The sequence below is a fragment of the Podarcis erhardii genome, assembly GCF_964252035.2.
Source record: "Podarcis erhardii genome assembly, chromosome: 13".
Taxonomy (NCBI): Eukaryota; Metazoa; Chordata; class Lepidosauria; order Squamata; family Lacertidae; genus Podarcis; species Podarcis erhardii.
Genome location: NC_138502.1, coordinates 52,526,857 through 52,547,291, shown reverse-complemented (window position 1 = coordinate 52,547,291; position 20,435 = coordinate 52,526,857). Strand labels below are relative to the sequence as shown.

At 42.9% G+C, this 20,435-nt stretch overlaps 1 protein-coding gene across 4 annotated transcripts in view; it reads right to left on the bottom strand.

Annotated features, from left to right (window-relative positions):
- The window catches only part of LOC309326407 (band 4.1-like protein 4B), a 144,156-nt gene that overhangs the window by 69,080 nt on the left and 54,641 nt on the right, over positions 1-20,435 (bottom strand). For all 4 annotated transcript variants that reach the window (XM_081835068.1, XM_081835070.1, XM_081835069.1 and 1 more), the window contains exons 5-15: positions 19,380-19,424; positions 15,165-15,217; positions 12,050-12,170; positions 11,129-11,216; positions 10,871-10,959; positions 10,597-10,666; positions 10,271-10,440; positions 9,179-9,288; positions 7,728-7,758; positions 6,931-6,964; positions 4,834-4,901 (exon numbers count right to left, since the gene is read on the bottom strand). In XM_081835068.1, coding sequence (XP_081691194.1) covers positions 4,834-4,901; positions 6,931-6,964; positions 7,728-7,758; positions 9,179-9,288; positions 10,271-10,440; positions 10,597-10,666; positions 10,871-10,959; positions 11,129-11,216; positions 12,050-12,170; positions 15,165-15,217; positions 19,380-19,424 — 879 coding nt within the window. The remainder of the gene's footprint in view (positions 1-4,833; positions 4,902-6,930; positions 6,965-7,727; positions 7,759-9,178; positions 9,289-10,270; positions 10,441-10,596; positions 10,667-10,870; positions 10,960-11,128; positions 11,217-12,049; positions 12,171-15,164; positions 15,218-19,379; positions 19,425-20,435) is intronic.

The following is a 20,435-nucleotide window of genomic DNA, read 5'->3' as shown; positions in this document are numbered from 1 at the left end:
TCTGCAACGCAAAGCAGGCACGTCTGCTAAAGAAGCGAGGCAGGGGCTCAATGGGGACCCACTGAAGGGGAAAGTAGCAAACAGAAATCTTAATAATTTAAAAAACTCATCTATTATAGCTTCAAGAAGGTCTTATAAAACATGATTCCTATCAGGTGGGGGGGGAGAGAGAATCTACCAGGTGGCAAAAGAGTTGCAGAGCCAGGGCTGGTTCTTGTCAAGGAGGTGGAAACAAGGCGTCTTGATGGCGGTACCCCTTGGACTGCAGCTGAAGGCTCATGGGATTGAATACTCCTTTGTACACATTGAAAACGGGCAAACCAGGCTGGGCTGAAACCCTTTCCCCTGGGATGCACGTGTAGGAGTTTTCCTCAGCTTGTACAAAGCCCTCTGACTGCAGTCTAATGTGGTAAAGCTCAGATACTGTTTACAATCTGAGAACTAGCCCAGGAGAAGCAAGCTTGGCTCTACTCCTCCTCCCTTAGGTTGCCCTAATCCCACTCTGGTGGAATGACAGCAGGCATGGCATTTGCTAGCAACACTGGATTGCAGGAAATGCACTCTTCCCTGAGTGAAGCCTTTTGCATGCCATTTTCACAAAGACAGTTCCTAGGCAATCCTTGAAAAATCTTAATTTGGACCCTCCCAATTGTGTGTGTTTTCTTTAGAAGACTGGACCTGTGTTTCCTGTTTGCTGAATATATCTCCCAAGCCACTCTGTGTGCATGTAGTAGCCATAAGAACAAGAACCCTGTTTTTTCTAAAAACTAAAATGTATTACAAATGTACTGTGGGTGTATGCAGTCTTCCTAGTCTGAAGACTAAAACATGTCCAGAATATAAAAAATGCAAAGACAACAGAAAATATTCATATTTATTTTTTGTACTCAGCACATACAAAGATCAAAACAAATGTAATAGCATTTGTAAACGTACTTTAAATTAAAAAAATTAAACTATCATGTATTTGCTCTGAAGGAGAAGTAGACTTACCCTCATTTATAAAGATTCTGTAAAATCATATGAACAACACTAGCACTTTAAAATATCCCCCAAATAGCAAGATATTCCTTATTTCAATCAATTTCAAAAGATCACAGCTTGAAGTCCAAATCAACACGTGAACCAAAGCTGGCACTGTTATCTCCATATTCAAGAAAACCAAAACTATCACAAGTTTAGCCTGTCTTGTTTAAGGAACCTGAGTGTGTAGATAAAGAATGTATATCCAACTGTAGAAGCTGAACTTGTTTATCCATATCTCATGTCAAAATACATAGGTCTAAACTATCTTTTAGAACCAAAATCTTGGGATGCATTCAGACAGCTAATGTCCTTGCATGATGAGCTCAGGATTGGACCTCTCTCTGCTCCTCACACAAACCAATGCAAAAATTAATGACTACAGACAGGAACCGTGATTGGAATGGAATGTGTGAGCCTGGGATTACTGAACACGTAGGCCAAACCAATTTGGGACAGAGAAGGAGTAGCACCAGAAGCATCACCAGGCTAAGGTGGTTTTTCTTTCAGCTGTTTTCTAAAAACACAAGTCTACTGAAAGACAGCACCACCAGTTATTAAGGCACCATCTTAACACCCGTTCATTACTTTATAAGCTGATCAATAAAATCCAAAGAGTCAGATGCGCTATATAAATATATATATAAACTCTAGTGATTTTTGTATAATTGTTAACATGGTGCAAAAACCTATTTGTTTCAGGGATAAACAGAATTTTTAAAAGCATTTAATTATTAGTCATCTGGATCCCTTTATCACTGGCCATTAAGTCATATTTAATAACTACAATTATATTGACTCCTGATTTCAGTATAACTCAAAAGAAAAAAAGCAAAAGACTATCATTGCTGGATTTTATTCATAAATGAAACCACAGAACAACTGCAACTGTGTGTAAATGAAACAAAACAAAAATTAAAAGGCTACAGTAGTCAAAAAATAATGACAGTTTTATAAACTACCTGCAAAATTCCAGAATTTTGGGCATATTTCTTAGCTTTTTCCAAAGTAATGGAACTACAGCTTGCAAGTCTTTGTCTACTACACCTTCTGTTCTATGGATTATGACACCATTTTAAAAACTTATTTGGAATGCAATGAGTATGTGAGATGATGCATAAAGCGGTGAGAGATGGTTCTTTCTCAAAGAGTTGTCATGAGCTTATCCTGATACAACAGGCTCTGGATCCCAACTAAGTTCTTCTGGTTCTGGTCCTGAATATACCACAAATTGCCATCCTCTCCATTTGGGGATTGTTTCCAACAGAGCCTGTCATCCTGATAGGGTGGCCTGAAGCATATGCAGGGTGATGGTGAATGAGAAGCAAAAAGGAAAAACACAATTATGAATGACAAAATAAATGAGCTGATCACATACATGGAAAATGAGACAACAGTGGGGGACTATATGGGTGGAAAATATTAGCAGGGGGGAAACCCAAGTGGGGAATGAAGAACTGAAACCACAGATGGAGTACAATCCTCTAGAAAGTTCACTAAGTCCCACTTCAATGAATGGGAGAAACTCATTGTCCATCTGTGCAATGCAGGCTGTGCAGAACTTTCCCCCTAGAGGATTATGTGCTGTGCTTTCCCCTACATGTGTAAGCATGGAACTGCAGACACAGACACTTGCAAAGTGGCACACGAGTGTTTATTCTGCCTCAAGTAGACAACTTAGAAGCTGTTCACCAGGTTTATCTCAGAGATGTGCTCCATGAAGAAAAATGATGAAACAGCCCTAAGGAATTTTCAACACTTGAGAGCTGCACATTAATATAAAAACAGGTTAGTTGTACACTGAAAATGTACTGAAATCATGTGCACTGCTCTATGTGGGCATTATGGGTAATGTGGAAATGCTACCTGAATGTGGGACTCCTTTTTGTTTTTATTACTTAATTCTATAAAAACATTAAGACATAACACCCCCCCCCACATTTAGACAAAACACTAAAACATACAAAATATAATTCACTACACAATACATTTCTACCAACACTTTTAGACTGGTAAAAGTTGAGAAGAATAGAGAAAAACAGAGGGCAGGGCAGCAGCACCCCCCTTTTTTCCAGGGTTCATTTTTTATGAAACTTCCATTATTTCCATTTCATACACCAGCTCCCCCCGTTTCAGGAATGACACCCTTATTTTCCACCAATGTGCCTCCTTTTTTGCCTCCACTGATGTTGGAGGTCTGATGGTGCTAAGACAAGGTTTCCACAATGGCCGGGGGGGGGGGGGCCTCCCAAACTCAGACCTGCCTCCCTATTCTGTGACCTCTCCCTCCTCCCATGGAGAGAATGATCCAAAACATCCAATGGCCTGTGGGGTACCCTCCCAGAAACAGGAGAACTCTGCAGCCAAAATCTGTATACAATATCATACCCATTTCATTTACACCAGGTTCATTTTGTATTTTTTGATGAACTCTAAAAGGCTGTAAGCATAGTGAGCTACTCCAAGGCTGAAAATGTAGCTCTCTCAAATTGACCCATTGAAAGAAAAAAAAAAAATCAGTACTAGAATTTTTTTTAAAAAATCTGCCTTCCATAATTTATTTATATATAACACTGGTTCTTGTTTGTCCAGCCAATGGTAGTTTTAATGATATTCAATAAGACTAAGGAAGTTTTAAGCTCTCATTTTAATTGAAAAAATCTCATTAACCATCTTCTGAATTATTTGTGCCATCATTTCCCTTCTCTGATCCTAACTAGATGATAGATTGTCCATGCTGTTTAATTTTATAATAGTTTTCTCTATCAATAACTGTCCCAGAGAATCAGGATTCTTTTTAAATAAAAATGTCCCATTCTTTGATGGGCATAAAAATCTTTACTAGATCCAGCTTCAATTTTTATTTTTAAAAAACCCGTTTGTTTTTAAAATGATTATATGATTTTGACAGCAACTTTCTCTCTGCAATGTTGCGTCTCAAATTCTGATTTCTCATAAGCCATATTGCATTTTTTAAAATTTCAGCCTGGGAGCAAAATTCCCTTCCGCGGGTCAAGTGCCAGTGTTGGGTGGGGCCAGAGAAGCAAATTTTATATTTGCACAGTAAGCTGCTTACTGCAGATACACTCACACAGCAGTCATTCCTCCAGCCAGGTAAATGAGGTATTGGCAGTGCTCAAGGATGTTTTCCAGTGAGGCAAAAATGCTTGCAGTGTGAAGCCTCATCTGCCCCCCTGGGCCTGAGCAGCAACCCCCCCCCCCCCGCAACCCATGCTATGTCCTCACGTTATGGACTTCTCCACTCTTGGCATCCAACAAGAAGGGTGATGAGAGGGTTGTGTTATGCCCCAGTCCCATATCACAGATTTCATAGTCTACCAATTTCTCTTTTTATATTTTAGCTATCTGTAATTCTGCAGGCTTGGGTAACCCCAAATATACAGCCAAGTTTTGTTTCTGCCATCTCCAAAATCACAGGTGCCTCTGTGAAAAATTCCTTCACATCCCCTCTTTCTCAAATAGCCTTTCTTCCCCAGTATTCAAACTATATACATTATCTTTGCAATCCTTACCTTCAAGACAGGCTAGAATTATTGAGGTGCTGGTACTGCAGATGATGGCTGAAAATGAGAATAGTGGTTTGCCTATTCTCATACAGTGAGATCATAGATGAGCTGAGAATTTCCTGGCACTGTGCTCATCATATGCTTAGCCCCCAGGTGACACCAGATTAGGAGCAACATGTTGTACACACACAAAACACACGGTCCTGTTTCCCAACTAGTGAGATCATCCCCCCCCCCCTAGACTGAATAAGTTTTACAACATCTGCACAGAGCAATCACTTACCTTAGATTTACAGGAGGGTGTGGGTGCCAGTGTGATTGGCCAGGGTGCGTATTTGGGTGATACGGAAGCTGGAAATAAAATATGAACCTAGGTTACTGAAGAATTTGTAATCTCACTTACATAGGTTAAAACTTCCACAGCAGCCTTTTAGGAAGGAAGGAAGGAAGGAAGGAAGGAAGGAAGGAAGGAAGGAAGGAACATACAGTGGTGCCTCGCAAGACGAATTAATCCGTTCCGTGAAACTCTTCGTATAGCGGTTTTTTCGTCTTGCGAAGCAAGCCCATTGACAGCTTAGCGGATTAGCGCTATTAGCGGTTTAGCGGCTTTTAGCGGATCAGCTGATAAGCGGCCTAGGGCTTAGGAAAAGGGGGGGGAGGGAAAAACCCCCACAGGAACTCGCAAGACATTTTCGTCTTGGAAGCAAGCCCATAGGGAAATTCGTTTTGCGAAGCGCCTCCAAAACGGAAAACCCTTTCGGCTAGCGGGTTTTCCGTCTTGCGAGGCGTTCGTCTTGCGGGGCACCATTGTACTGAAACTGCTTACACACTGCCAGAGAACTTTATAGTTGCCTATAAGGCAAATATTGATTCCAATTCTGAGCAAAAACACATTCAAAAGTTCACTGTATTTTTTGCTCTATAGGACACACTTTTTCCCCTTCAAAAATGAAGGGGAAATGTGTGTGCTTCCTATGGAGCGAAGACGCCATAGCCCCGCGACCCTCTCCTGGCTGGAGAGGTGATGCGCGGCTATGGCAGGAGCCTCTCCGCTGCGCCTTTCCGCTGCTCCCTGACCTGCTCTTTGGGGCTGGTGGTGGGCTTCCCTCTGCCAGCCCCAAAGAGCAGGTCGAAAGGAACCTGAAGCCTGGAGAGCGAGAGGGGTCAGTGCGCACCGACCCCTCTCGCTCTCCAGGCTTCCAAGGTAGCCGCCTGAAGGCGACTGAACGGCACCTTGTTTTAGAGGGGGAAAAGAAGAGGGGGGAAATTCTCCCCCTCTCTGCGCAGCGCCTCCTGCCGCTTCGCTGAAGGGGCGCTGGGCAGAGAGGGGGAGATTTTTTCCCCTTGTTCTCCTCCCTCTAAAACAAGGTGCGTCCTATTGTCCGGTGCATCCTATGGTGCGAAAAATACCGTACTTTGACTTTTGAGGTTCCTCTTCACATGTAGCAACTTCAGAAGCGTCCCAGGTGTGCCCTTCACTAGGAGTAAAGTGGGGAGTCCCGAGATCTGAGAATGAACTGTATCACTTCAGACTCTGGGTGATCATGTTTTGAATGCAAAATAAATAAATAAAAGGCTTCCCTACAACTGGATATAGTAGTAGGGGAATTAGGCAAGAATATTTCTTTCTTCTGTGCTAGTTTTATATTTGCAGTGGTGGGCAGGCATTTTTAACAAAGTGATTCCCTCTCCTGTAATCTGAAATAGTACAGGCATTCCGCCTCCTCACAGTTCCCTTATGCTGTATGTATCAATCCAGTCTGAAATAAATTCTTTGCTGAAAGTGACACCACTCTTATACCACACATTCCTGGGTCTAGAAGCATTCTTCTGAATTGTTGCAATACTCTAAATGAGACACTGATACTACTTTTGTGGCTAGAGATCTGGTCGGCCATCTATCTCACTAGGCTGCTGTGACCATTTGTCACTTCTCTTTTTTCTGAGTACTTGGGTTTATGTACATCTGTTGTGTAACGCCACTGCGTCCAAAATGGAACCACACAACTGGTAGACTCCAAGTGATTTTGATTTATTTAAGTGTTTTCACACATTTCATAGGTGAAATCTTACAATCTCAGTTACTCATTGCTCTCTAATAAGTGTATGTGTACAATGCATAGATTTGAAACATAAATTTAATCTTAATCAAACTTTCTAATTCTCTCTTTTAAAGAAATCCCCTTGAATTCCAGCTTTCAGATACAGCTTCACCTTTAGCCAACATACTTCACAAACATACAAACATATGAAAGGCATATGACATTAGCACACCAAAAATATTCACAAGGCTAGGCAAGCAAGCAAGTCACTTTGATCATGACATTGTTGGTGCTATAACTAAGGTAACAGAAAAATAAGAATTCAGTATTCCTCTTACCTGATAGTTATGGACTTCTTGGTTATTTTTAGTGCTAAAACAAAAATGATATTATTATTTTTGCATAGTTCTCATAAAGTGTAACACAGAAGCTTATCTTATTAATGAACAAGGCAAGCTAACGCAAGGGGGGGAATGCCTTTAAGATCTTAGCGAGCAGGTTTGAATTATGTTTTAAGTAGTGTAGCTATTAGAATGGCAGCTCAAGAGACTGCAACGTGAGGAGGTGCTTTTGCAAAATATTGCCTGCATCTCCCCTCTTCAATCCCTCTCACGCAGCTGACCAACATGAAGATGTGCTCCATTCTCCTTCCAACAGCATATTGCCACCTGTCCCTCAACCTCGTGAAGTGAAACTTCTGGGGCAGATGGAACATCCGCAAACATTCCATGTTTGCCTCAGCCAGTGGCTACGGAAGACTGATTTATAAGATTTATACCCCTCCAAGGATCCAAAGGCAGTTTACAGCATAAACAATTCCCAACTGAATTCAGTTGCAATGGTTCAAATCAGTTTTGAATGTTGGGGAGGGAAGATTCAAACACTGGAGAAGCACATGATCCTGCCGCCTGCTTCTGAACCACAAATTAAGTGCTCAGGAACATCATGCCTGTATTCTGAGTTAAGAGATGAGGAGCATCGCTGCTTGTAAAATGTTTTCTGTACCTATTCTGATCCCTTAATGGGACATATTAGGAGTTCCTGCACTAGGAGGTTTCCAGTACATTTATCTAGGGGCAGCTTGGATAGCAGACGCCAAACCAAATAATTAATGTGGAAGATGGCTCACACTTACCAAATCTGGGGTGCTTTGAGAGTGTTGCTTGCTAAGAGAGGGCACAGAAAAGCAGGGGTAAACATCACTACTTTTGAAAAAAAAAACCAACCCTCTGTTTTTTATACAGGATAACATTCCAGCATTACATAAGGGGCAGCAAGTGACAGAAGGGGGAATAAGTAGGTCTGTCTGCCCTAAGTTTTCATAACAAAACAAATTCCTTCCAGTAGCACCTTAAAGACCAACTAAGTCAGTTCTTGGTATGAGCTTTCGTGTGCATGCACACTTCTTCAGATACACATCTGAAGAAGTGTGCATGCACACGAAAGCTCATACCAAGAACTGACTTAGTTGGTCTTTAAGGTGCTACTGGAAGGAATTTGTTTTGTTTTGACTATGGCAGACCAACACGGCTACCTATCTGTAACTAAGTTTTCATGTACAGCCCCCATGGTCTCCTCTCCACCCAACTCCTACTCATGAAAACAGGGTGGAGATGAATGAGGCATCTACAACTGAACTCTCCTCTCTGTACTTCCCAACCTAGGCACATAAAGGAAATTTAATGTACAGCCCACTTTTGTGGGTGAAAAGGAGTTTCTGTGACTGAAGATTGTACCAAAAAGCTAATGCAGCTATGCTTGGGGTCCACCTTCAAAAGACGTTGGTGGTGTCCAGATGTTACGTTATGCCATAGGTTAGCACGACAAGAAAAAGCTGCAGAGAGCCTCTGACTTGTGTTCCACCCTTCACTCATATCCTCTGGTGAGACCACAAGAAGTTCAGAAGCTTCCACTTCCAACTTAGATTAATCACAACTTGTTGTGTCACTCAATCCAGACACAGCATGAATCTTAACTATGGTTCGTTTGAAACAAACTTCAAACCAGGGGTTATGAAGTTGACTTGTTTAAACAAGCCATAGCTAACATTACCCGCAATTTAGGGTTCCAGTGTCATACTGAACTGTAGTTAATGGAAATTAGAAGTGAAATAATCTGAGCTCTTCCTCGCAGGTGTGAGAGAAGAGGGGAGGAGAAGGCTTGCTGTGCCTTGCTCTCATCATGCTAAACTATGGTCTGTCTCATGAGTGCTGCTTCTTCATAACTGTAGGTGTTGTCGACTTCTTTAAGGCCTCTGTTGTATTTGATGAACAACACACAGAGAAGTACCTTGCCTGAACTTGGGGCTTTTCAAGTGCTTCAGAGAAGCAATAAACTAGAAAAATAATGAGTGCGGGAAAGGAAACTGACAGAAACAAAACAAAATGAACAAAATATAATTGGGAGGGGAGGAGCACTACAAGGTGGAAGGGGATCTTTGTTTTAGGACATCCCCTTGCACTTCTTCATGGTGTGATGAAACAAAGCCATTATGGTATGTGAGATGCAATGGAGAAAATAAGCTCTAATTTTAGTTAAGCAATTTGCTTAATGAATATGGCATGCAAGTTCGCTGCAAATTCTAACCTTTGAAAGTTGAATGCCTACGGGATGGGTATCGCTTGCTGGGCCTCCTTTCAAAGGTACTGGCTCTGCGTAGTCTGGATCCACGTGTTGCCTGGTATTCTGTTCGACCACTTAAAAAAATAAGAAGTAACGAAGACTTACAGTGCATTTCTATATAATCTACTTGGAAGCAAGTCCCAGCAAGTTCAACAATGTTTTCCTCCAGGTGAGAGGGCATAGGTTTTCAGCCTTAGTTTACTTCACTAACAGCTCCCATCCTCAAAACACAAAACCTACAGTCATATAAATGCTGTATGCAAAACCAAGACTTTAGCTTAGTACAGCTGTATTTTACATTTATTTGTGGCTTCATAAATCATCTCTTTCCCCAAGAAAATTAAAGGCAACAAGGGCACTTCCTAGCAATCAATATAGCTACAATTATGGCTATCAGCCAGTTTCAGAAATCTTAAGTGGATAAATCATTGGAGTCTCAACTGACCAATTAATTCTGCATAAGCCTGCTTATTATACTGTGAGTGACACCTGTCAAGGATACAGCTGCTGCTACACTAAAGGAACAACACTTCACAAATGCAGAATGGACATCATGTGTCACTTGTAAAAGTACAAGTTCCACAGCTAAAATGATTCGAATGGGCTCATATGGGGAAAGGCAACCTTAAGAAAACTGGACCCAAAACTGGACAGAACAATAGCAATAGCATGAACTTGGCCCAGTAACAAATTAGCACCCAGCGCAGATTTTTGAGTATAGGTGTATACATGGGGGGGGGGTGCCTGTCCTGCAACCCTAAATTACCAGATTACAAAAACCTCATCCTCAAAAGAGTCCTCAGAATATGTGCAAAGAGCTGCCTTGCAAAGCAGAAGCGAAGCCAAGACCTCCAGGACCTCCGGAGCGTTCCCCTACTCAGGTTCACCCTCTCCAATTGCTAGAAGGAACCAGACACCATCCCTACTTATCCAAGACTGCCAATGTGTCTGGCAGGAGAGAGACTCCTGTTAAAACAAGCACACAAACAAGCCAAATTTTTGTGACTTAGCAGCTTCTGTGGCCTCATTTGCAAGGGTGCATATGCAACTAGGTACCTGAATCGAAAGCGGGATCCCAGCCTGATGAAATCTGACCGGCTAGATTTACTGTTTGCAGGCGTGCGCAACCGAAAGAAGGCATGGTGCTCCACAGCACATTTCCAGAGATGCTTGCACGTTTTAGCATTGTCTAATCTGAAAACAAATGTGTGCTCTTGCTCTCTACCCTGAAAGACAAAAAATGGAAGCCTTGTAAGTTTTCATGTAATCAGCTCGCCAACCAATGTCACAGAAAGAAAGCTTGGACTGTCAATGTGCTGAATCTCTCAGGGTCAACTGCTGAACTCCTGGGACTCTGGATATTACTAAGTTGGGTTCCTTACCTGATCATCATCTTCGACCACCACAAGGGTCAGCTTGCTCTTTTTGAAGTCCATTTTAGTGATTTTAGGCCTGGTCACATAGAAGACAGATGACATAAACGGTTAATTCTCAAGAGAAACAAAACATTATGTAACATATTTATATATAAATGCTGTTTTATTATTATCATGCTAATCTGAAGAGCTGGGGTGTGTGTGTCAATCTCTCCCTTTTTTTAGGGGGTGGGGAGAGATTAGTATTGAATAACAGTAAGTGTAAGTAGGAATTACTCACCAAAAAAACAAACCTATTTTGTTTGCCCCTTCAAAGATCAAGATCCCTGTTGGTGTCAACCCAAGAGCATAGTCACAGCCATCTCTTCCCTACAAGCAAACAAATGATGTTATATCAAACACAAAAAATCATCTGCAAGATGCACATTCAGAAAGTGAAACAGGTGAAAAAAGTTTCTTTTAAGCCCAATGTCTTAGAGCCACACGGTGAACCTTGTTCTCGCCCTCTGCCTAAAGAAATTGCAGGGAGCACTCTTACCTTCACCACATGCATATCCACCCCATACATTTCTAGCCATTTGGCTTTGTTCAAGTAGCACATTTCTGCCTGTGCTGGGCTCTTTCCCCTAGGAAAAGGAAAGGGAGAAAAACAGTTCGTAATCAGAAGTATTGCTTCTTTCCTTCCACCAAGCCTTAGAGATTCAGTTTTGGGTTTATTCACACTTCCTCTGGTCCCGATGCTTTCCTTTGGGAGAAACTGCTCTTCAGCCCTCCGTCAGAGCAAATGGCAATTCTAGTATTTTCCCAGATTGACATTTGCTCTCATTTAGAGCTAAAGAGCAGGTTTTCCCTGGGAAAGGAGAGGAGCAAGGGGGGAAAGGCTTGGACTCGGGCCTAGAAAGTGTGGGTCAAGCAGAAAACCGTGGGTCAAGCAGACCCATGCTGTCTAGGCATGGGACAAGCGGAGGTGTGGACAAGCCCTTTGCATGTCTTACTACAGAGACCAGAAGCTGTTTATCTAGTGGAATGTAGCTGTAGCAACACCTTCCCATTTGCTGGGTGGGAGGTGGACGAAGCAGTGGGGAGATGAGTGTGGGAACACTAGCACCAAATTGGCTTTGCCAGTGTGCCCGCACCACACTGACCTCCCCACCACCTTGTCCCTCTCCCTCCTGGCAGGGATGGCCCATCCCGTTTCACCACCTGAGGCAAAATGGGAAGGTGCCATCTTCACCACCGCCCCTCCGCCACAGCCTTTCTTATTGGGGTTGCACAGTTGAAGGCACTGGCGTGATCTTGCTGGAAGCAGAAACTGCAGCCGCTTCTTGTTTCTCCAGTGATAGTGGTGGGGCCAGTTCTGACAGAGAGCTCAATTCACTTCTTTGCTGGTCTCTCTCTTTCTCTCTCTCTCTCATCACATGCTAAATTGCAGATAAAATCAGGTATCTTCCCACCATACCTGAATTCTTTCCACTTCTGAAAGATTTCAAATTCCATTGCTTCAGTTTGATTAGGAGTAAATAGGAATTCTGAAACAAGTTCTGGAGTGTGTTCAGGGAGCTCACATTCGCCAAGCTCAGCTGTCAAAAATTGGAAATTCCAAATAAGATATCACATCGAAGTAGATTATAAACACTACTATCTTTTCCAAGCTATGACGTTATTAGAAAACACCTCCGTTTAAGTTTTCCAGCTTAAACAAATTCAGAGCAAGAGAGCAATAAGCAACAGAGAAAGTTAGCATATAGATATTCTGGTCTGTGGGAAAAGGTATTACTCAGATTTGTAACACAAATTCACTGAGTACTCCTGGATTTATTATGAGTATTAAGAGCATATATATAATAAATAATTTCACTGGAAAAAAGCCATTAGATTAAGCGGAACAACCTCTTGCCCTAAGGAAGAACATCCCTCAAATGCTAAGGGAGGGAGCAGCTTTGCTCTCAGTCACCAGGCTCCCTGCTGCTCGTGCCCAGGAGCCAAGTCACACCAGCTGAGCATTCAACCTTGCACACACGAGTTGATTTGGATCCCACCCCCTTGTACGAAAGAGCTGTGTACCAAATGCACAGGTGCCAAGGGGCGCCCCTGCTGGGTGCTGTGCTGGGCGTGTCTGGGTCATCAACGGAAGAATTACTGAGGAGTGCAAAATAAACAAGGGAACCAGACAGGGCTGCCCACTGTCTCCACTGATATTTATCTTGGTGATGGAAGTATTGAACAATCAGATAAGAAGGGATCAGCTTGTTAAAGGCATCACTCTGGGAAACAAAACATATAAAATTATACTTTACACATTTTTTGAATGCACGGATCTCTTTTCAAGAGGCGGGGAGAGAATGTAAAAGAGCAACATCACATTTGAAGAACATCACATTTTTCTCTTATTTGAAAGATCTCTAGAACAACTGCATTTTATGAACAGATCATTTCTTAATTTCCTTGGTAGCAAGATTCATTCTTTATCCCAACAGTTATTGGCATTGTACAGTGGGGGGGGGGGAGAGTATTTGATGCTTGCTATAAATTTGCCCATTATAATGAGTGGAATAAGTATTTGATCCCTTTGCAAAAGATGACTTAGTACTTGGTGGCAAAACCGTTGTTGGCAATTACAGAGGTCAGACATTTCTTGTAGGTGGCCACCAGGTTTGCACACATCTCAGGAGGTATTTTGTCCCACTCCTCTTTGCAGATCCTCTCCAAGTCAGTAAGATTTCGAACCTTCAGCTCTCTCCACTGATTTTCGATGGGATTAAGGTTTGGAGACTGGCTAGGCCACTCCAGGACCTTAATGTGCTTCTTCTTGAGCCACTCCTTTGTTGCGTTGGCCGTGCGTTTTGGGTCATTGTCATGCTGGAATACCCATCCTCGACCCATTTTCAATGCCTTGGCTGAGGGAAGGAGGTGCTCACCCAAGATTTGACAATACATGGTCCCGTCCTTCGTCCCTTCGATGCGGTGAAGGTGTCCTGTCCCCTTAGCAGAAAAACACCCCGAAAGCATAATATGTCCCCCTCCATGTTTGACGGTGGGGATGGTGTTCTTGGGGTCGTAGGCAGCATTCCTCCTCCTCCAAACATGGCGAGTTGAGTTGATGCCAAAGAGCTCGACTTTGGTCTCATCTGACCGCAACACTTTCACCCAGTTCTCCTCTGGGTCATTCAGATGTGCACTGGCAAACTGCAGATGGGCCTGTCCATGTGCTGTCTTGAGCAGGGGGACCTTGTGGGCTCTGCAAGATCTCTGTCCTTCACGGCGTAGTGTGTTACCAACTGTTTTCATGGTGACTATGGTCCCAGCTGCCCTGAGATCATCGACAAGTTCCCCCCATGAAGTTCTGGGCTGCTTCATCACCGTTCTCCTAATCATTGCAACTCCACGAGATGAGATCTTGCATGGAGCCCCAGACCGAGGGAGGTTGACAATTATTTTGTGATTCTTCCGTTTGCAAATTATTGCACCAACTGTTGCCACCTTCTCACCAAGCTGCTTGGCAATAGTCCTGTAGCCCAGTCCAACCATGGGCAGGTCTACAATCTTGTCCCTGACATCCTTGGACAGCTCTTTGGTCTTGCTCATGATGGCTACTTTGGAATCTGCTGGATTGATTGCTTCTGTCGACAGGTGTCTTTTGTACAGGTACTGTAACGAGCTGGGATTACAGGTAAGACCTCTCCCTTACAGCAGGTGCTTCTAATCTAAGTTCGTTACATACAGTGAAGATACCAGGTAGCCTGATATCTGGCTGGTTGATAGGGGATCAAATACGTATTTCACCCATCATAATGCACATCACTCTCTGACTTTGTCTTCTGGGTTTCTGGGGGGTTTTCCTGTTGTTACTCTGTCTCTCACAGCTACAATAAACCTACCATTAAAGTTTCCCTATATTCTAAACAAAATGCTTGTTTAACCTGGAGGTAGGCTGTATGAATTGTGTATTGCTTTGTAATGATTTGTTGGGTCTCTGGACCGTAATAAAGATTAATGATGATGATGACCATTAAAGTTATGGACTGGTCATTTCTTCATCAGAGGGCAAATGGGCAAATTTAGCAGGGGATCAAATACTTTCCCCCCTCACTGTATATATATGTATTCTCCTCTCTTGTTTCCACTTAGCCAATTCAGATTATTTCAAATGAACAAATTTAAGTATTACAACCAAGTCATTTACTATTTCTGTGAAAGCATTATTTCATAGAAACATGGTTAGCGATTTGGGACAGGAACTGAAGCCTAACATACATACATGAGTTTTAGCTGTCAGTCCCCTGTCAGCAATTAACGTGCAACTATGGGAGAGTTTTCACAGGCTGCAGAAGAGTTTCCATCAGACTTTCTGACAGGCAAAGGCTACTGGGAAAGAGAAAGACTGCCTTCTCTTGGAAGACAAGAACTACGGAGCCTATTACTCCCCCCCCCCCCCCTTAAAGTTCAGTTCAAGTAAAGTTCAAACAGGCAGTATGTAGGTCTACTCTGTCTGCAGCAGTTCCAGGCACCATCATAGCTCTGACACGTGGCCTTTGGCAGCCATATGTGAATGAGCAACCAACACTGGGACATACCTTGGAGACACAAAGCAGCGAGTTCTACAGCTGTTTCATAAGGGCATTTCAATCTGTAAAGAAAGATACAAATATTTCAGTAAACAACAATAATCCCTCACAAAGAAGCCCCCCTCCCCTCCATCAATTAAACTCAACATTATTATTTATTAATTAAAATATTTCATATTATTTCTCTTAAATGACATTCAAGGTGGCCAACTGCAAACAATTTGATACACAATCCAATTACAGTAGTTACAAGGGAAACCATTTTTAAAAACCTTTTATGAATTCTCCTGCAATGTTAAAATGCCATATCCATGAACTCCATATCCATGGAGTATGGAAATGCTTAAATAATTTTTGGCTGGCCTTGGCTGTGGCTGCCAGAGCATGCAACACCCCCGTCCCTTCCACTACCTTGTGAGGTGCTAACTCTATGCTTGAGTATTACCACTTTGTGCACACAGAAAACTAGTATTCAAGGGGGCAAGTTTTTGGCCTTGCCGTCTCCATAAGCTAATTTTCTATGTGCAGGAAACTGCTCTGTGTAGAGAATCATTTGGCCACATGAGGGGTACAACTCAGAGACGGATTTACCACCCTTGTAGAGCCAAGCTTAGTTAAACAGCAGGTACAAGCCTTGCCATTTTCCCATTCTGCACTTGGCAGATCAGAAGTGAGGGTGCCTTGCCAAGCCCACTTAATGGTCCCTGATTCATGTTTCCCTTCTATGGAAACAGAGCAAACTCCTATTACACTAGTTAATTCAGACCTCCCCTGCCCCCACACCAAATTTTGATTTTAATTAATTTTTATAATGTTTTTATAATGTTGCACTACTTCAGTGTTGTTAGCCACCCTGAGCCCGGTTTCGGCTGGGGAGGGCGGGATATAAATAAAATTTATTATTATTATTATTAATTACATGCATAACAGTGTAACCACTGCCAAGCCTAATCTTAGCATGTAAGAGCTTCTCATGCCCTTTCAAAACGAAAGGTGAAATACTTACTATTAGCTGCAAATATAGCATGTTACTTTATTTCCATGAGGAAGAAGGAAGTCGCTCAAAGGATTTTACACACTCCATGTAACAATTAACCAGTCAAAAAGGGTCCCTTTCAAAAGCTCATGATGAAAGATAAACTTTCCCCCAAGGACTCTACAGAGAAAGGCTCTCTCTTGTTGACCAAGGCTGCAATCCTTAGCACCTGGGGCTCATCCATGCCTTCTAGCCACAGGTCCAAGCTTTCCACTGGCAAAACTGCATTTTGCCACTGAATCAGAACAAACGGCAGAAAACCAAATTGCCATTTGCTCCAATTAAGTGGTAAAGCGTGGGTTTTCCTGGGGAAAGTGCTGGGACCAAAAAAAACACCAAAACCCCTCAGACACAGACCTGGAAAGCCTGGCCCTGTGCCTAGAAACGTGGAGCAAAGGAAAGTATGAATGAGCTCTTACAAGGGAGAAAGGTGCACTGCAATCCTAAACATACTTACCTAGGAGTAATTCCCACTGAATTCAGCAGGATTTGCTTCTGAATAGACTAGCTTAGGATTGCATGCAGGGCAGAATGGGAATAAATACACTCAGGATCACTCTGCAAAACTCTCCACTTTTATCAGATACAGGTGGAAACCAGTTAAACTTCCACTGGCTTTTTTTAAAGGTATCACTTCCTTTTCAAAAATACATTTTGGAGCAGAGACTTGTAGTAAAGGCTCCATTTGGGATGACATCTGCTATTCATGTTGACCGTAACACAGAGAGACAAAGTTTCACTTGCACTCTACAACTGCTTTCTCCTCCCTTGAACTGGTCTGTCAACTCAGATCTTCATCTGAGGCTCTTGCCAAGCTGCTACCTCCTTCAAACAGTTGGCGGGGGCACGGCTTCCAGAAAGCATACCTTTCCTCTGGCAACATCAAGGTTCAGGGAATCTTGTCCCTTCCTCGGTGGCAGCCAAAAAGCAGATAAACACGAAGAGTCCTTACCACGTGATTTATTCCGTATTCACAGAGAGAGACAAAGGAATGTAGTCCTTATTCTATAATGGCGTTGCTCCGAGTAAAGCCCAACCCCCTCTGTCTCTCTTATCCTGTGTCATTCCTATGCTGGCTAAGCTGAGCTTTCTGCCCTTGAGCTTTCTCCTCTCCTACCCTCAATGCACGCCTAGGCCTGGGAGAGGAGGGCTCAGGAATGCTCTCCAAAGACACGGAGTCTGTCAGCTGTCTCTGCCCCAGTGTTTCTTCTTTCTGTTGTTCCTCTCCCAATTTTTCCCAGCTTTCCCCCTCTGCAGTCTCTGAACTATGTCCTCCTGCAAACCACAGTTCTAAATCTATACTGTCCTCCTGTTCTCGAGAGGGTTCAGGAGGAAGGGGTGGCCCCCCTGAGTCCAGCCCCTGACAGGCAATAGCCCTTCCCCAAGCAAACCAACAGCACCTTTTAGAGGCCAGAATAATTTGGTCCTGTTTGCTTAAGCATGTAATAGCAATTAATATTTACTGGCCATAACTGTTTTTTCCCTGCATTTCTTTCTTTCTTTTCTTTCTTTTCTTTTTTTTTTTTTTTGGTATTTTCTTATGGTTTTCAAATTTATCTTAGTTATTGTTTGCATTTTTATATTTTATTAACTGTGTTTGCAAGCTGGCTTGAGGGCTTTTTTAGTGGAAAGATGGAAGTAAAAACATATTTCTATTATTATTAGATAGCCTTCATGATATAGTCTTTGCTGTTGAAATAAAGCTCTCTCATCCATGCATCCATGCAAACACAGACTCTGATCAAGAGGCTGATCCAGAAAGCCACAGTGGCCCTGGGGTGGACAAGCCACGTTCTGGTGGAAGCGCATCAGTGGAAACAGCACCCAGAAGAAAGAATATGAAACTCAGCAAAGAGGACAGGCTTTTCCCTTGTAGAAGATGAAGCCCTAGTCTTACATCTGCTCAATAACCAAAGCTAATTCCCCCCTTCCACTCTTTTTTCAAAGCTATTTTTGTCTTTGTATCAGAAAGGCACTCAGCCAATTTGGCTGCCAATAAATATTGCTGCAGACATTTCTGAGATCATGGTCTTTCCAACAAGAGGCCCTTGTCCAGGTTTGTTCATTGCCATACTTTTAAATGTTGTGAGGATCCTATGTCCTTTCAAAATGTGGGTTTTGGGGGTGGAGTTATTGGGTTGTTGTTTTCATTTTGATTATGTATTTTGTTGGTTTATATTTTGATTTTATTCTGTCAACCGCCCTGAGACCTCCAGGTATAGGGCAGTATATAAATTAAATTAATAATAATAACAATAACAAGCCCCCCAATATAAAGGTCAAAAAGATAAAGGACCCTTGGACGGTTAAGTCCAGTCAAAAGTGACTATGGGCTTGTGGCTCTCATCTCGCTTTCAGGCCGAGCGAGCCGCATTTGTCCACAGACAGCTTTCCAGATCATGTGGCCAGCAGGACTAAACTGCTTCGGGTGCAATGGGGCACCATGAAGGAAACCAGATCACCCAGAAAAGCTGTTGCCCTTCCCACTGCAGCAGTTCCTATTTATCTACTTGTGCCAGCGTGCTTTTGAACTGCTAGGTTGGCAGGACCTGGGACAGAGCAACAGGAGCTCACCCCGTCGTGCGGATTCGAACTGCCAACCTTCCAATCAGCAAGCCCAAGAGGCTCAGTGGTTTAGACCACAGCGCCACCCGCTCCCCAATATGCAGAGCAGTGATGTGCAAACCTTCCTTTCATCTTAGCTCAGATTAGTGTCACCTGAGTGTGGGAAGGTACTTAACATAGACACATACAGACACACCAGAAGAGGAAGATGGAACACTTTTGTCTTCTGTTCCCATCACCCCTGGTCATTGGCCATGCCTGTTGAGAATGACAGAGTCCCACAGCAGGTTCTTCACTCTTGTCAAGTGACTTGAAGTGTTTTTGCATAGGTGGGCTAACTCAGGGCTCCCAGATGTTACTGGACTCAGACAGCCCGTCTGCATGGACATCAGGGGTGATGGGCATTGGAATGCAGCAACATCTGGAGGAACAAAGATTAGCCACCCTTATTTTATTACTTAATGAAATGTTACGTCAGGTGATGATAGGGCTTTGAGTGATTAAGAATTTGAGTTCCCTCTTATTAGGTTTAAGCTTTCAATTGATACACTTTACTTTGGGCATCTCCTCCTGAAAAACGGGACTCGGGTTCAAGAAATACGAAAAGAAAAATAGGAACGTACTTTCCCGAAAGAACATCTTGCCGCAGCTGTAATACAAACAGGTACCTAGCAAATACACAAGAAAAAGAAAAAAGATCAATCATGTTTCCCAAGAGTTCCCCACCCTGTGAAACAATAAAACCCTTTTGGATCACAACTTTTTAAAAAGGTCCTAGCAACAGTTCTCATACCCACACCAAAAGCACTTCAAATAAAACCAAATGTATTATTTCAGAGTAGTGTGTGAACTGCCTGCATTCCATGACTTCTGGAAGATTTGTATGTTCCATACAAGAACCATAACCAGAACGTATTCCACTCATGGATGTTTCTTACTGACCTTGTTAGGTATGAATTAGTTATATAAACTTTAAGGCCAAAAGAAAGCACCCCTTTCCTAGTATTCCAGCAGATGTTGAGGAGATTCAGCAGCCTCCAGTATCCCCAAAGCTGTGAAGTCCAACTACAGAACCCCAGTTCACCATAATAGCACACAATTTATTTTATCATTTGACTAGTGAAATGCCAGCCACTGTGACAGGTTATCTGCATGCAGAGAAAGTGACTCTGTACCGTATTTCAAGGGCCCAGGCTTTACCCCCCACCTTTCAGGTGTGTCCCAGATAGCAGTTTATTTACTTTGCTCCACAGAATTCAATGGCAGTCATTGGTGACAGAGCCCACTGTTATTGGCAAAGCTCAAGGATGGAGAACCTGTGGCTGTTAAGATATCATGGGTCTCCAGCTCCCACCAGTCCCAGCCAGCATAGTCAATGGTTAAGGATGGTAGAAGTTGGAGTCTAGCAACATCTGGAAGTTCCTCACCTCTCACTCCTCTGCTTTTTTTGGTCGTGCTACAGTGTGACAGAACGTTAGGAACTTGCATATACCTAAAGCTAAATGTTCATCAAATTTGACAGGTTTAGGAACATAGCACTGCAGCTCTTTCCTCATTCCCACTCTGCCCTACTCATCCAACAATGAAGTTACTGGCTTGGTCAAAGGAAGAGTAAGGAAAGGCCTGCTATGCCAAATCTGGCCCTCCCTTCTCTTCCAGAAACCGAACATAGCCAGGCT